Genomic DNA, 14615 nt, shown 5'->3' on the forward strand with positions numbered 1-14615 from the left:
CCAGTTATCACTTCCCAGCCCTGCAGTGTTACCTGCACCTTACCACTGCACACATGCAGGCCCAGGCTTCTGCAGTAGGCCATCACGAAGAAATCTGTGTGGCCAGCCTAGAGTCTCTTTTAGCACCTACAAACATGCCCTACTCTGGACAGAGTCTAACCAAATAAAACAACTGTGGACATAAGGGTAGAATTCAGGTTCTCAGTTGGGGGTTAAGATTTTCCATCCCCTGCCTATCCAGTCAGCACATTCATACTGCCCCTCCCCCTCCAAAACCTATCCAGAAGATAGGCTCCTAAACCCACTTCAGGGTCTAATTTGTCAATCCCATGCATATAGCAACTCTGGCTCCTGCCTTCTCGCCTCAGTATTCACATCTCTGTACCAACAAGTTCACTGGGATTCTCTCCACAATTCCAGGTCCCCAGGAACTGCGCAGATGTTTAAGGATGAAAGCCGATACATTCCATTCAGGTGGCCCCACAGCTCCAGGGCAGCAAAGGTCAGTGCCAGTTCTTGGCTGAATGAAAGGCTACAGGATAGAGGCACACACCTCACAGACCCAGAGGAGATTGCCTTATCCTACCTATGTGGGGGCCAAAGTGCTAAGAAGAATGGGGGAGAGAATGTGAAAGATTCAGACACTAGCCTGCATGAAAGAAGCATCCTGCCTTATACCAAATTTGGACACCAAGTTTCCTTACGGACACATTTATCCTTTGGTACTTATTCTGATTTCATGTTTACTCTGAGCGCCCTTGTAGCTATTCACTTTCCATGGCTTCCTCATCTTATCCCTTCAGCCCACTGGCCAGTGCTAATATGCAACCTTAGCTCTCCTTGGTAACTAGGCTGGGTAACACTTTTCCCAGCCTGACTGAGCCCTAAAAACCCTAGAAGCCTCCACCCAGTCTACTCTGATCTCACTCATGTTTCCAGATGCTGCACTATTATACCAACACATCATAACACAACCTCACATATTCCTTTCAAATTCTATCTTTGAACTCTCAAAATTACACACTCAATCTAGAATGTTTATATATTTGATGGCCAACTTTTTGCTTTAAAAATAAAGAAAAAGTTGGCAGGATGACAATATCTTGTAATAGCACAGCATAAGCACTATCTTTAAAGGAAAGAATAAAACATCATCTAATACTGTTATCAAATTTGCAACTCCCTAAACTCTATAATCATTCCTTTAGGGGATGAATTATTGCAGAATAGCATTTGGCTTTCTTCTGTGACTGCCTAGAAAAATGAGCTCCCTTCTTGGAAATCTGGTTTATTCTTAAAGGGTCCAGCAGAAGGCCTCACAGGCCAGGCCTAAAGAAGAAACCATCTCTTCTAACACCACAGATTGCTTTGGAGTTCTCAGGAAAGTAGGAGGTAAGGACATTTATAAGTGGAGGCAGACCTGGATGCGGACACCAGAGTTGAAGCATTCAATTGAAAGTACAAAAGAAGCACTTAAGGACTGCAGGCCAACACAGGAAGTCCTACACGGGACACACAGCATGAATTATACTAGATCCCATTCTTCCATTCCACCAACGGGTTTTGTGCCAGGCATTCTGTAAACTTGATCCCTGCCCTGATCCAACTGCCAGTAATTAGGTTTAGTTTAAGTGCTAAACTTCATGGTGAGTGGTTACATTAGTATAAATGCCTGGTGACTCTGTTCAGGGTTTTGCTAAGAATTGTGCTTAGGAACGTGTGCACACCACTGGCTAAGGAGACATCCTCCCATTTATATCACAGAAAAGGGACTTCCTTTTAAAATGTCACTATTCTATAACAAAAAGAAGAGACAATCCTGGCTTCTTTAGGTTTATATTTCTGACAGAATATATTCTCATAAATACATTTTATCTGCTCTTCAGCAATCAGGTTTGCTTAAAGCAAATATAGTATTACTTTAACCGTTGCTCCTTTAAAAGAAAAAAAACAGCTTACCTCCTTTTTCCCTATTCTTATCTACTCTTCCACCAAAAATAAAATTAACTCTGCCCCAAATCTATCTGCTTTTAAATTAGCTTATGTAGTGCTAAAATACTTGGACAAATAGGTTTAGCTTGTATGTAGGAAGCTTCAGATGTGTGAATAATGTTTTCACTGTTTACTCAGAAAAAAAATAAAGATAGTTAATAATAAAGGAAGGAGTGAAGAAAAGCCCATTTGAAATCACTTCTGCTCTCTGAGTATGTCCAGTAAGGAAGGTTTACTGCTCAATAAGAAAGCCAACTTTCTGGTTGATACTTTTCTAAGGTTAGGTAGCTCCTATACTGCTACAGAAAAGTTAATTTCCTGTTCCATTTTCCTGAAGCATTTGTGCACTTTGGCTAAATTAATGCTAGATTTTCCACTAGGGAAGAACCAGGCTGAGGGCTGAAACTATTACACTTTCTATTGCATGATAAAGAAACAATGAAACATCAAGGGGAAACTCAGTTGTGACTGCACAGTTTTGGACTCCTAGTGGCATTTTGAAACAGAACTATATAGCTTGACATGTAAATAGCACACTATACTATAACTTTTTAATGAAAAAGGAAGCATTCCTGGTACTCACATTTATGTTGCTTATATGCATTCTTTTCCCTCAAGAGGGGCCAGATGCAATGAGAAAACTTTCATGACATTATCCTTTGGGATGTGTTAACTGAACAATGAGGCCTTTAGACTGACGTAGATCTAATGCCTTAGCAGCCTGCATAGCACACCAAAATCTAAGTCTATAAATGCCTCAAGGTTATAAAATCAAAACATAAAAACAACTAATCACAAACAGCCAACTAAGCTTTAAGTTATACCCAATCAGTAATTTCCTTGCTTTGCTTCCACCTTTTCTCTATAAAAGTTTCTACCTGGTCTCCTGTTGGTGCAGTTCTAACCACTTCTGGCATAGAGCTGCCTGATTTGAATAGATTTTTGCTCAAATAAACTTTAAAAATATTTTAATATGCCTGTTTCTTTTTAAATAATGTTTATTCCACTGCTTTTTATAATCTCAACATTTCCCAAAACACTATGCTACAGTGTCTAATTTGATCCCATAACATCTCTGCAATAGACATTTCCATTCCTATGCTACAATCTAGGAAAATGAAACCCAGCAGAGTCACTTGTCCATGGTCACTCAGCTCTTCAGCACTGGAACTGGGTCTCCAGTGCTGCTTTTTCATCTGTAGAGAGTGAGTGGGGCACAGCAGGATCTGCCTCAGATGTATGGGCCTTTGACAGATGGTTCAGAAGGTTTCTAAAAGTGTGCACCACCACCCCAGCAACATTTACTCTTTCTTATGTCATCAGCACCCTGGAGCGATATTATTGTTTTAATAAATTTTATTTTCTCCCCATAAGTTATTCACTATCATCAGGCTTTTTTACTTGCCTGACTCTCCCATTCTGAATTGGTCATCTTTTTTCAGATCCCTCTCTTAGGCATAGTCAGAATATACTTAGGGCAACAGAAATCAACTCAGTTTGTCAACATCAGCTATGAGATATGCGGTAAGAAATTGGCCATAGCCCTGGCTGGGGTAGCTCAGTTGGTTGAGGGTCATCTCATGCACCAAGAGGTCACCAGCTCAATTCCAGATCAGGGCATATGCCTGGGTTTGGGGCTGGATCCCCAGTAGGGGGTATGCAGGAGGCAGCTAATAGATAGTTCTCTCTTCCCCCCTCCCTTCCTCTCTCTCTAAAATCAATAAAAAAATATTTTAAAAACCTAATGAAGAAAACACATAGGCTAAGGATCAAAAGAATGTATTACATGTGCATTCTTGAAAGAAGAAGAATATAAGCCATCAAGTGCTTATTTTTGTGCCAGAACTTAAACCCAGCTTCTCAGGGGCATGAAGGACACATTGATTGGATGCCAACTCTGGTCAGCCACCAAATATTCAGTTCTCACAAGTAAGGCTTAGTTAGTGCCACATTTTCAGTGAGAATGTTGAGAGTTTAGAAATCCAGGTAAAATTTGTCTGTGTCCTATAGCTAGTGAATGACACAGCAGGAATTTGAACCAACATGTACCAAAGCCCATGTTTATTTCACAACATACCTATGCTCTGTTAGATTTCTTATCCAATATTCTTAACAGGTTTGAAAATAGAAACCCTGCTGGAGATATTTAGGTCTATTCTCACCAGCAATGTGCAAAGCCATGGAGCCTCCTGCTTAGCAGGGCTCTATCAAGGGTCCCCATGTAAGGATTAGAGATGCCAAATATAGTAATTTTTCAGAACACATGATCAGAGCCATCCGTACCTCCAAATCCATGTGCTGTTCGTAATAATTATTTTGGTTCATTTTTTATTTTGAATCATTCACTACCCTTAGCCTCCATTAGTAAATTTAATTGAAAAAAATTTTTCATTAAGATCTTTATACATAGCCAAGATCAATTCCTATTTTATTTTTATTCCTTTTTTAATCCCGTGCATAATAGGTCAATATAGTTTCTCTTACATTTCGAACACAGTTGAGAAAGTACTGTTTACCTTGCAAATTTCCAAGTTTGGTATCGTTTCTGTTGGAGAACATAAATCCTATTTTAGAGCATGAGCTCAGCCTTTCAGTGAACACGGCTACCTAGAAAAAAATATCCAAAGGAAACCAAAGGGAAAAATGAAACCAAAACTTTCTTTTTACCCCAAAAGGCCACACACTCAAAGTTGGTAACAGGAAGCACTTCTAATAAGGTCTTTGGTTTCCATTCCAAAGGGTTTATCTAATGTGAGCTTCTAATTAACCGCATTAGAACAAGAAACAGAATCCATTAGAGAAAGAAACAGAAGCTATTGCCACGCCTTGAAGAAAAAAAAAAGACTGACACTTATAAACTAATTCCTTGATTCATAGGAAATTTAACATAACTTGCTTAAATGAGCTTCATCAAGGCTCCATTAACATTTATCTAATGTAAGCAAATTTAAATTTAAAATTCCCTCAGTAGGAACAATTTTCACCCCTGTGCATATTTCATTATAAAAATTTAACATTGCTCTAATCAACTATCTCTGAGAGATCTACAGGCATTAAATGCTCATCAGTAAGTCCAACTAATTCTATGAAAGTTGTACACTTGTTAGTATGCAGACAGCATCTCCTGAGAGACTTTTATACATAGAACCCAGTATTTACATGCTATCAGCATGATTTTAAAATCTCTACCTTCAAATCTGAGGTTAGATTATGGTGACAAAGAAGCCAAGAAAGATGGGAAGTAGTTAGAAAGTAGGAAGAATGTTGTTTTTTGATTTTTTGTTTGTTTTTATTTTTTAAAATATGTTATTGAATTCAGAGAGAGGAAGGGAGAGTGAGATAGAAACATCAGTGATGAGAGAGAGTCATTGATCGGCTACCTCCTGTACATCCCCTGCTGGGGATGAGCCCGAACCTGGGCATGTGCCCTGACCCGGAATCAATCTCTGACCTCCTGGTTCATAGGTTGACATTCAACCACTGAGCCACATCGGCTGGGCTGTTTGTTTGTTTTAATATGGTAGATCCTTGAGAATGTTTATAGGATAAAGGTCCCAACAAGAAAAATGAGCTGCAGCAAATAGGAAAAACAGATGATAATTGAAGAAGCAGATTCAATGTGGCAAAATGGCTGGATGACTAGCATTAATCAGAAGTGCAAGAAATAGTAAGGGAGTTCAAGGGATTCTGGCACAGGAAAAAGATAGAGTGAAGAACTTGAGAGTTCAGCAAAGAAAAAAAAAGAGAGGAAAGAAGTGGTTTCTCTGATTTCATTTCCTGGCATCTGCCCTAAATAGGCCTTCTCTGACCCATACGTTCTTGATTCATTTATTTATTCGCTCACTGACTAGATATTTACTCAGTGCTCACTATGTGTAGATACCGTTCTGGTAGTGAGGATGTAGTAGTCAGCAAAACAAAGTCCCTGGTCTTAAAGAGTTATATTCTATGTAGGCAGGCACACAGTACATACACAGGGTGGGGCAAAAGTAGGTTTACAGTTGTGAGTGTGCAACACAGTTTATTCTTGTATTATTACTGTACTATTTTTCATACAAACAACTGTAAACCTACTTTTGCCCCACCCTGTATATATATTTGCTCAGGGTTCAAGCTCTTAACCTCCTTCCCTTACTGACCCCTAACTCATCTTTCTACATCCCCAGCCATAGCATGTTATTTATCCCAATATCTCAAATTAAAAAAAAGGAATTCAACTTAAACTGAAGACCTTGCCTATAGACAAGCAGACCTGACTCTGAAGTAACATATCAGCCTCCAGAAATTTTGTCCTGATTCTAACGGTTCATTTTCCTGTGAAATGGCATCGTCTTAGAGGCTGGTAAACAGGGAGAGAAGCCCAACAAGGCTTTTATCTCAAACACGCTTGCCCAAGTACTTATGTTCACTATGGTTGTTTATTGCTCAACCCCTTTTATGAAGGCCAGATGTGAGGATCTGTAGGGACTACAGAAATGAGTAAATCTTCAAGGATATTAAATAATAATTATTCTAATACTTAATATTCAATGAGCACTTTCTATCTGTCAGACAGTTTAAGGACTTACATGATTTATTTCATTTAAGCCTCACATTAGCCCTGTAAGGTAGGTGATAATATATCCGCTTTCAGGTGAGAAAACAATGCCCTAAAGAGGTCAAGAGATGTGCCCAAGGTAATGAGGAAACAAGTGCTGTTAATCTCACTCCAGAGCTCATGTCCTGAACTATGCTGCCTTCCCAATTTTATTATTCTCCTAGGGCTGCCATAACAAAGTACCACAAAGGGGGTGGCTTAAAACAACAGAAATGTAGTGTCTCACAGTTCTGGAGGCTAGAAGCCTGAAATCAAAGTGTCAGCAGCACTATGCTCCCTCTGAAAACTGTAGGGAATCCTTCCAAGCTTCTAGTGGTTTGCCAGCAGTCTTTGGGGTTCCATGGCTTGCAGCTGCATAACTCCAATGCCTGTCTTTATTGTCACATGATGGTCTCACTGTGTGTCTCTGTTTTCATATGGCTGTCTTTTTATAATACCAGTCATACTGGATTCGGGGCCCACCCTACTGCAGTGTGACCTCATCTTAACTATTATATCTAAACAACTATATTTCTGAATAAAGTTACATTCTGAGGTACTGGGGGTTAGGATTTCAATGTATACATTCATAACACCAATGATTGGGAAAGTATATGGAAATAGAATGGAAATGGAAAAAGCACAGGTCTTAATCTGATCAGTTATCATTATCAACTCAATGTGTTACTTTGAGAGAGGCACTTTCCTTCTGTGAGCTTCATTTTTCTCACTTATAAAATAAAGACGTTGAACTTAATGATCTTTAACTTGTTTCCAGTTCTAACATTCTCATGTTTTTTCATTTGTAAATAATTGTAATGATAAATAAGTTTTATTAGGCATGTTTAAGTACACATCAATTTATGGAGATAAGGCCTGCCACCACAGAGGAGGTGAGATTCCATAGGTTTCCAGATGCTTTGAGAATGGTCGTGAAGAATACTAAAGATGTCAACTAGGGCAGAGTTGCTGGAGGAAACTTCAGGCAGAGGTAGAGATGTTGGCATTTGGAGAACAGGGTACGAGCTGGTTTATGGATTACAAATAAAGGCAGAGTGGGAGATAAGGCTGGAAAGCTATCTTGGGACATGCTAAGAGCAGAGAGATGGTTTCTACTCAGTTTAGTGGGCGCTCAACATTACAACTACTGAAGGCTTTTCAGGAGCAATAGTATAGAGGTTGTGCATAGATGGCTTTGAATATGAAGATAGATTGAGGGGTAACTAGTTAGACTACTGAAATAGTCTAGGTTGGTGACAATGAGGACACAGCATAGAGATTGTGGAGGTAGACTCTAAGATTTTGAAATATTGATTAGTTATTCTCTGGATTCACTTGGGGGGGCTAGAGAAAAGTTCACTTTACACAGCTTGTGCAAAGTTGATATTTACTAATGTCACTCAGTATTATAAAGGGCCAAAGGCATGATCTCAGAGAGAAGTTCAAAATCAGAGCTAGAAACGGAAGAACATACCTAAAGGCAGCACATAAACTACACAGAGGAAATCTAGGTATGGGCCAGAAACCAGGGAGCTGCAGAACAGACTGGGAAGCAACATTCAAGTTGACTGGTGTTGAAACAAATGGTTCCAAATAAAGGCTGCGAACAAGGCAAGAATACTGTGGTCTGTACACAACAATGTAAATATAATTAGCACTACTGAACTGTACTCTTAAAAATGAAGAGGGTAAATTTTATAGTTTGTGTTTTATACCTCAATTTAAAATTTTTAAATAGATAACAATTTTGAAAAAGAAATCTGAAAAATGTTGTCACCTTTCTAACTTGGAGCTGTCCATGCAGATTAGTGATAGGTCTACAGATCTGGTAAGGAGCCAGGCCAGACAGATTAGGTGATGGGCAAGGCATGGAGAAAGAGCAATAAATATCAAATATAACTCTAAGTTTTAAAACCTATGCATCCAGGGAAATGGGGGAGGAGTAGTCCTATTCCTGGAAATAGAGAGGTCAGTAGTAGTCATTGATTTGGGCATGAAAATTTTGAGAAAAAATTATTTGAGTTTTCATAGTTCTTCTTATTCCTCAATAAAAGATAAGAGAAATTAGAGACACAGGTCTGAAGGTTCAAGAGTGAGATCCAAGCTAGAAATACAACTTCTAGTTTATCTGTAAAAGGGTGAAAATTAGCAATATGCAAATTGATATAACCAGCAAAGGAAAGTATAAAACAAGACAATAAAATCCCAATAAATTAAACTTGGGAATGTCCACTTTTAGCATCAGAGTAAAGGATCTCTGAAAGAAGCCCACAAGTTATTCATATTGGTCAGAGAATAACCCTGTTGTGTCACAAAATTCAAAAGGGGAGTTTCAAGAAAAAGTTGTGCCTAACAGTGTAAAATTTTTCAGATAAGAAAGATGTGGATTGAAAATAAATTATTTTATTTGGTAGCCAAAGAAAAGACCAAATGAAAGTGTATGAAATGGGTAGGGGTGGCCAGAAGTGCACCCAGAGAGAACCAGTGACAGTTCCTCTGAAGGAAAGGAGAGAGAAGGAGCACATTGCACCGGTGAGGTGGGTTGCCAGGTACAAAGAAAGCTTGTCTTATCAGTTAAGAGCATGTTTAGTAACAGAAGAATTGTCTAAAGGTTTAAAATGGCAATATCATAACTAATAGTGAGTAACTCTGGAAAAAGTTCTAGAAAAGGTGGAAAGACTGTATTCAAGAACACAAGAGGATAGTAAGATTTGGCCAAGAAGAGGTGTTTTGAAACTGCCTCTAAACTGCTCTGCCTACTTTCAATTCTACCCACTCCAGTCCATTCTGGAGTGTCCTCTCTACAACATAAATCTATTCATTCACACATAAACTATTCAGTAAATATTTACTTAATGAATGCAGAAAATAGATAAATTAATGAATGAACGAGACGAGGAGGAGAAAGAGGAGAGCTCTCAGTGCGATAATCACAAACATTTCCCTTAAAAAAAGCAATTCCATGTCCAAAGAGTAAGAGCACATTTTGCCATTTTCTACGGATTTCAGAAAGCAAAATCAGCATAACTGCTGTATCGACACTAGATCACCTTGCCTCGCGTACCCCTCCTGTGGGCATTACTCAGGGCATTGTTGTGGTAAGCTATGGACCCTGTTTTCACCACTTTGGCCACCACAGACCTGGGAGTTCTTAGGAACAGTGCTGATTGCAAAGGAGGGAGCAGCTCACCTTTGCCCCAGCAGGACTGTACCCGCCGAGGCCCTGGTTCCCCAGTGGCTGCCCAGAGAGCCCAGGCAACATTACTTGGAAGTAGGGTGGGACAAACTCTAGCCAATGAAAGACAGAAGAAGAGGAAAGCCAGGTGAAAGATTACTAGCCCTTCCCCCAGTGCCTGTGCTGAGACGCAGTATAATACAGCCTCTCTGGAAGTGTGTCCCAGTAGCGTACCCATTTCTGTTTGCTGTCCCTCTTTCTTCTCCCCACTTCTGCATCCTGGGATTACACCATTCAATAAAAGGTTAGCATTAAGTGTGTGCCTCTGCTTCTGTTTCTAGAAAACCTGGTCTAAACAATTAATTTTGAGAAATTTTTAAATGTTAAATATCTTAGAAGAGATTTAGAAGCACATTATTAGAAGCGCAAACAAAAAACATTTGTAATGAAAACATTCATTTATTTGCATTAGGTTATGTTTGGATACTGAAGAGAGTAGTAAAGAATAGTCACTGAAGGAGAATGAAAAGTCAGGAAGAAATGGTGAACGGACAGTCAAGCAACAAAGAAACAGTAATTCTCCTTGTAGAACATCAACAGGAGATAATCAGAAACACATGGCTATGGTGAGTACACATGCAGTCCCCAAATAGCAAAGTTTCCATTAAAGGAGCACATACTAAGGAGATTTTCTTCCATTGTGTCTGTTTATAATTAATGTTTTCTTATGTTATGACATATTAAAGTGTTAGGTCCCCCCCAAAAATAAGAAAATCTACTGAGTGACCTATTTCAGTGAAGGCAACTGAAATTGTCTTCAGTTTATATATTAAATTTAAATAATTTTAAGACATGACAAATTACCAGCCAAAATTAAAATAACTAATGCTGGGAGAAAACTCAGAAGAAATGACAAAAGTATAGCTGCTTAGCAAAGCCCCTTGGGGAGTTAAAATGGAAAAAAGAATTAAAAATTGGCCAGAATGAGGGAGAGTGCTTCCTCACTATGGAAAGTTGGCATACACTATACCATGATCTCAATCTGCACTGAAAACCGTTTTAGACATTAAACCAGATCCCAATTGTAAAAATGTAAAAGGCACAGTCAGTCACCCACATTTAAATATTTGCTACTACAGAACTGTCTGTTGCTAGGCTAATATAGTACAAAAGGTCTTCTCTTAAAACAACTGAAACCAAAAGACTGGGACATACTCATTGCTAGTTTATGAAAGTATGAAAACTATGATTCAAGAAATATTCTGTGAGTACGCTTTGGTTTCTGAATGTGTATTCCTGCAGACTCCAAGGCATTCATTAAATCACTTTTTCAAGTGTCCTCAGGTGGATTCTTTAGGAAATTTTTTCTTTTTTTAGGTTTATAAATCCAGATGCAATTTCCACTTCTTGGAGGGTCAGTTAATTTAAAGTTTAAATGTATTACGTTTAAAGCATTTTTCATGTTTCTTAGTATTTCTTTAGGTCTGAATAGCTGAAGAGAATCATGACCTTTCCCAAAGGATTGCACATACAGATACAAACAATATTTTCCAAAAAGTACTTGAGCTTGGTAGACACCTTATACATCCAAATACTTTCTGGAATCCATGAACCTCAGGTCAAAGCCAGCTGTTTTAAGTAACTTTAAACATCACTTAAAGATGGATGGACACAAGAGAAAGCCCTAGTAACATGCACATTTTGCTATGCCAATCAAAGTAAAAACAAAACCCAAATTTTATAGCTAGAAACAATGCTTCTTCTACAAAAGGCCTAAAGATATACTTTAGGTCTTAAGACAAATCTATGTAGTATCCCATCATTTATTTTTAAAATAACTTCAGAGGAGCTGTTTTTGAGAATAATCTATATGTTGACCCCAAAGATATTTCTTTCTTCACTTAAACTATCTGAAGGAATATGAATCTTCAAAACTGGATTATTATTCAATTCTCTTTTGGGTCATATACTTCAAGAATAACTAATTTATATCTGATTTAAACTAACATCCACATGACTCGTTCCTTCTGGCTTCCTTTCTATCTCTAATTAAAACAAAATGTCTCTAAACCAATGGCTGGCACAAGTTAAGTTAAAAATAGAGGCAAATGGCAAGTGTTTGGAAATTCAGTGTTCATATCCCCTGGATTTCTGGACTGTAATTGTGAATTTAGAATCTTGCCTATGATTAAAATATTTAAGACTGTCAACAATTTGAAAAAAATCATGTATTTGTCATTTTCTGTGAAGAAAATTCTAGAGTGAATGTTTTACACAAGCAGCCAATAAGTTTCAGATGCTTTATAAGTAGCAGAAGATCCAAAGCTGAAATGAAAATTTCTGTGACAGCCTAGAAATAACAGCTAACATATATACCTAAGTTCCAGACAAAAGCAGGATACACATCAAGTAAAGCAGGGAGTAAGAAGGGCTGTAAGTTAATGAATAAAATTCTTTTCGTCCAAAATTCTCAGCAAAAATTTTAGGTACTTAAGGAGCAAAACCATCTCAACTATTCTTAAAGAAATTTACTAATATCAGAAATAAACAAGAAGTGACTTTCAAAACCACAGTTTACACCCATCATAAATTTGATGTACTAAAAAAATCCCACAAAAGTTGCAAGAGTTAATGTTAGTATAAGTAAACAAAAATGCTTATTCTTCAATTACCTTAGAGTATTTAATAATTGATTCACACTTGCAGCTGAAGTTCATTGATAAGTGTTTCTAGTTAACTTATTACCTGCTAATTTTTGCATAACATATTTCCTGTTCAAGGTGCTTCTTGACATTATTGATAAAATAAGTCATTTATTTAAAAGTTTCAAATTTTCTTCATTCTAACCTAATATTATTTTGTATTTCAATAACTTCTCAGAGTTGTGGTTTCACAAATTATTATTAGATCTTTGAACTTATTTTTATTTACAGCATCAGTCCTGCAATAGGAGCTGGGTAGGTGTACCATGTCAGAATGCTGGCCCAGTGGCCTGCATCTTTGAGTGTCAGTCATCTTGACTGTAAAAGAATGACACTCATACCCACCTTACCTACCTCACAGAGTTATGAGTCTGATATGAAATCCATAAAGAGTGTTTAAAACAACACAGTACTTGTCCTGGAGGTGTTAGCAATAATGGTAGAAGTACTGTTGATATTTAACAAGAAATTCTGCTCCAAGCAGGAACCATGATCATAGGATTTACTGCAGATATGAGATAGTACTTTATAGATTCCTAAATTATCTTGCTATAATACCCGCTGTAGCATAGAAATCATTGACTTTGCTACTGTGAATTTTCTTTTTTCTTTTAGATTGGACTATTTTAAATGTCATCATTTCATTGACAGGCATAAACAGGAGTGGTGTATTAAAATAGAAATTCTGAGTGTTTTTCTGTGTTTTGTGTTTTCTCTGACACTTGACAGGTGAGATTAGTAAAGTTAATTACCATAGTATAAGCATAGAATAATCCAAATTTTCCTAATTCTATAAGCAATAAAATGCAGTGTGTCAATTCTTTTGAAGAAACCTATTATATTGTTCTTTTAAATGCTTCAGAAATAAATATTTGCTCCAGAAATGTGTTCACTGATGAAAAATTGATTTAACCTATTACAAAATAAAGTTTTGGAGTATCTTTGAGTCTGGAGTGGTCTGGGCACTCATACTGACTGCCTTGAGGAAAGAGACACTCAAGTGGTTATCAACTTTTAGGAATCTTTGATTTATATTTCTAAACTTTAAATCTTTAGGTCTATTAGACTCCTAATATTTTATAAAGCATTCCCATCATTCCCCCACACATCCTCCAAATTGTCTGTTTCATTCAGCTGAAATGAAGTGAAATTCTAATAGATAAAATAATGGCCCAGACTTTCAGGAAATAAAACAAGAAGTTGAAGCAACATGTGTTTCACTGTCATAAGGTCACTCTCTGGCCTGGATCTCTTTCAGACCTCATGGAAGTTAATTTTAGTTTTATGGAAAGGACAGAGAGGCAGCCTGCTATCTGTGCAGAAAAGGTCAAGGTTAAGCTTATGACTGTCTTACCTTTCTGGTTTCCTGAGCATTGCCAGAGAGAAGGAAGCACTGTTTGTCCACGGAGAGTCCCTTCTTGCATCTGCTTGCCTGGGTGTCAGTGGGCGTGCGGGGGGCAGCCCTGGGGACAGTGGCTGCCAGCCTCCTGGTCCCTAGGAGTGTCAGGGTCTGGTAGAAGAGACAGATTGCCACCACCAAACCCACGAGGAACGGCCGGGGGCAGCACCGCCGACGACAGAGGAGCCCGGGACGAAAGACCATGACCAGCTCAGCCTCACTGGGCCCCTGCGCACGTTGCCGGAAAAGTCATAGCAGCTATTTTTTGTCAGCATGAAGAATACAAACCTGTCTTCTTTTTCCACAGCTTAAATGAAGGCTGCTCCGTCCCGCTTAAGAACTTTCCGAAGAACCATGCCAAAGAATTATAGGTCCCGAAAGCCTGAGACGGTTACTAAGAGCCTTTCCATGGATGACAGTAAAAAGTGTCTGGCCTGGGTTAAAAAAAAAAAAAAAGACATCAAAATAATAATAGTTGTAACTAATAACCTGAGCGTCCGCCAGGCTGCCAAACTTGCTTCCGGCGATGCCTTATTTCCACAACACCCTTAAACCCACGGTGGAGATTTTACAGGAACACAGGAGCCAACCCCAGGGAAGTTCTGGAGCCTAAACCCAGCTCCGACGGGCGCCGTCGGTTCCAGCCGAGAGCGCCTGTTGCACAGCCGGGCGCGGGCAGCTCGCCCGCGGCTCCCGCTCGGCTCCCCCGCCACGCTGCGCAGCCGCCTCCCTCCCTGCGGCCTGAGAGGCCGCCTCCCCGCGGGCGCGGGC

General features: G+C 38.8%; 1 protein-coding gene across 1 annotated transcript in view; it reads right to left on the reverse strand.

Annotated features, from left to right (window-relative positions):
- Positions 1-14294, reverse strand: part of CPED1 (cadherin like and PC-esterase domain containing 1) — a 270333-nt gene extending 256039 nt beyond the window's left edge. Inside the window, exon 1 of the mRNA XM_016213335.2 lies at positions 13800-14294. Coding sequence (XP_016068821.2) covers positions 13800-14048 — 249 coding nt within the window. The 5' untranslated portion in view covers positions 14049-14294. The remainder of the gene's footprint in view (positions 1-13799) is intronic.
- Between the last annotated feature and the right edge of the window lie 321 nt (positions 14295-14615).

The sequence above is a fragment of the Miniopterus natalensis genome, chromosome 10 (assembly GCF_054644295.1).
Source record: "Miniopterus natalensis isolate mMinNat1 chromosome 10, mMinNat1.hap1, whole genome shotgun sequence".
NCBI lineage: Eukaryota > Metazoa > Chordata > Mammalia > Chiroptera > Miniopteridae > Miniopterus > Miniopterus natalensis.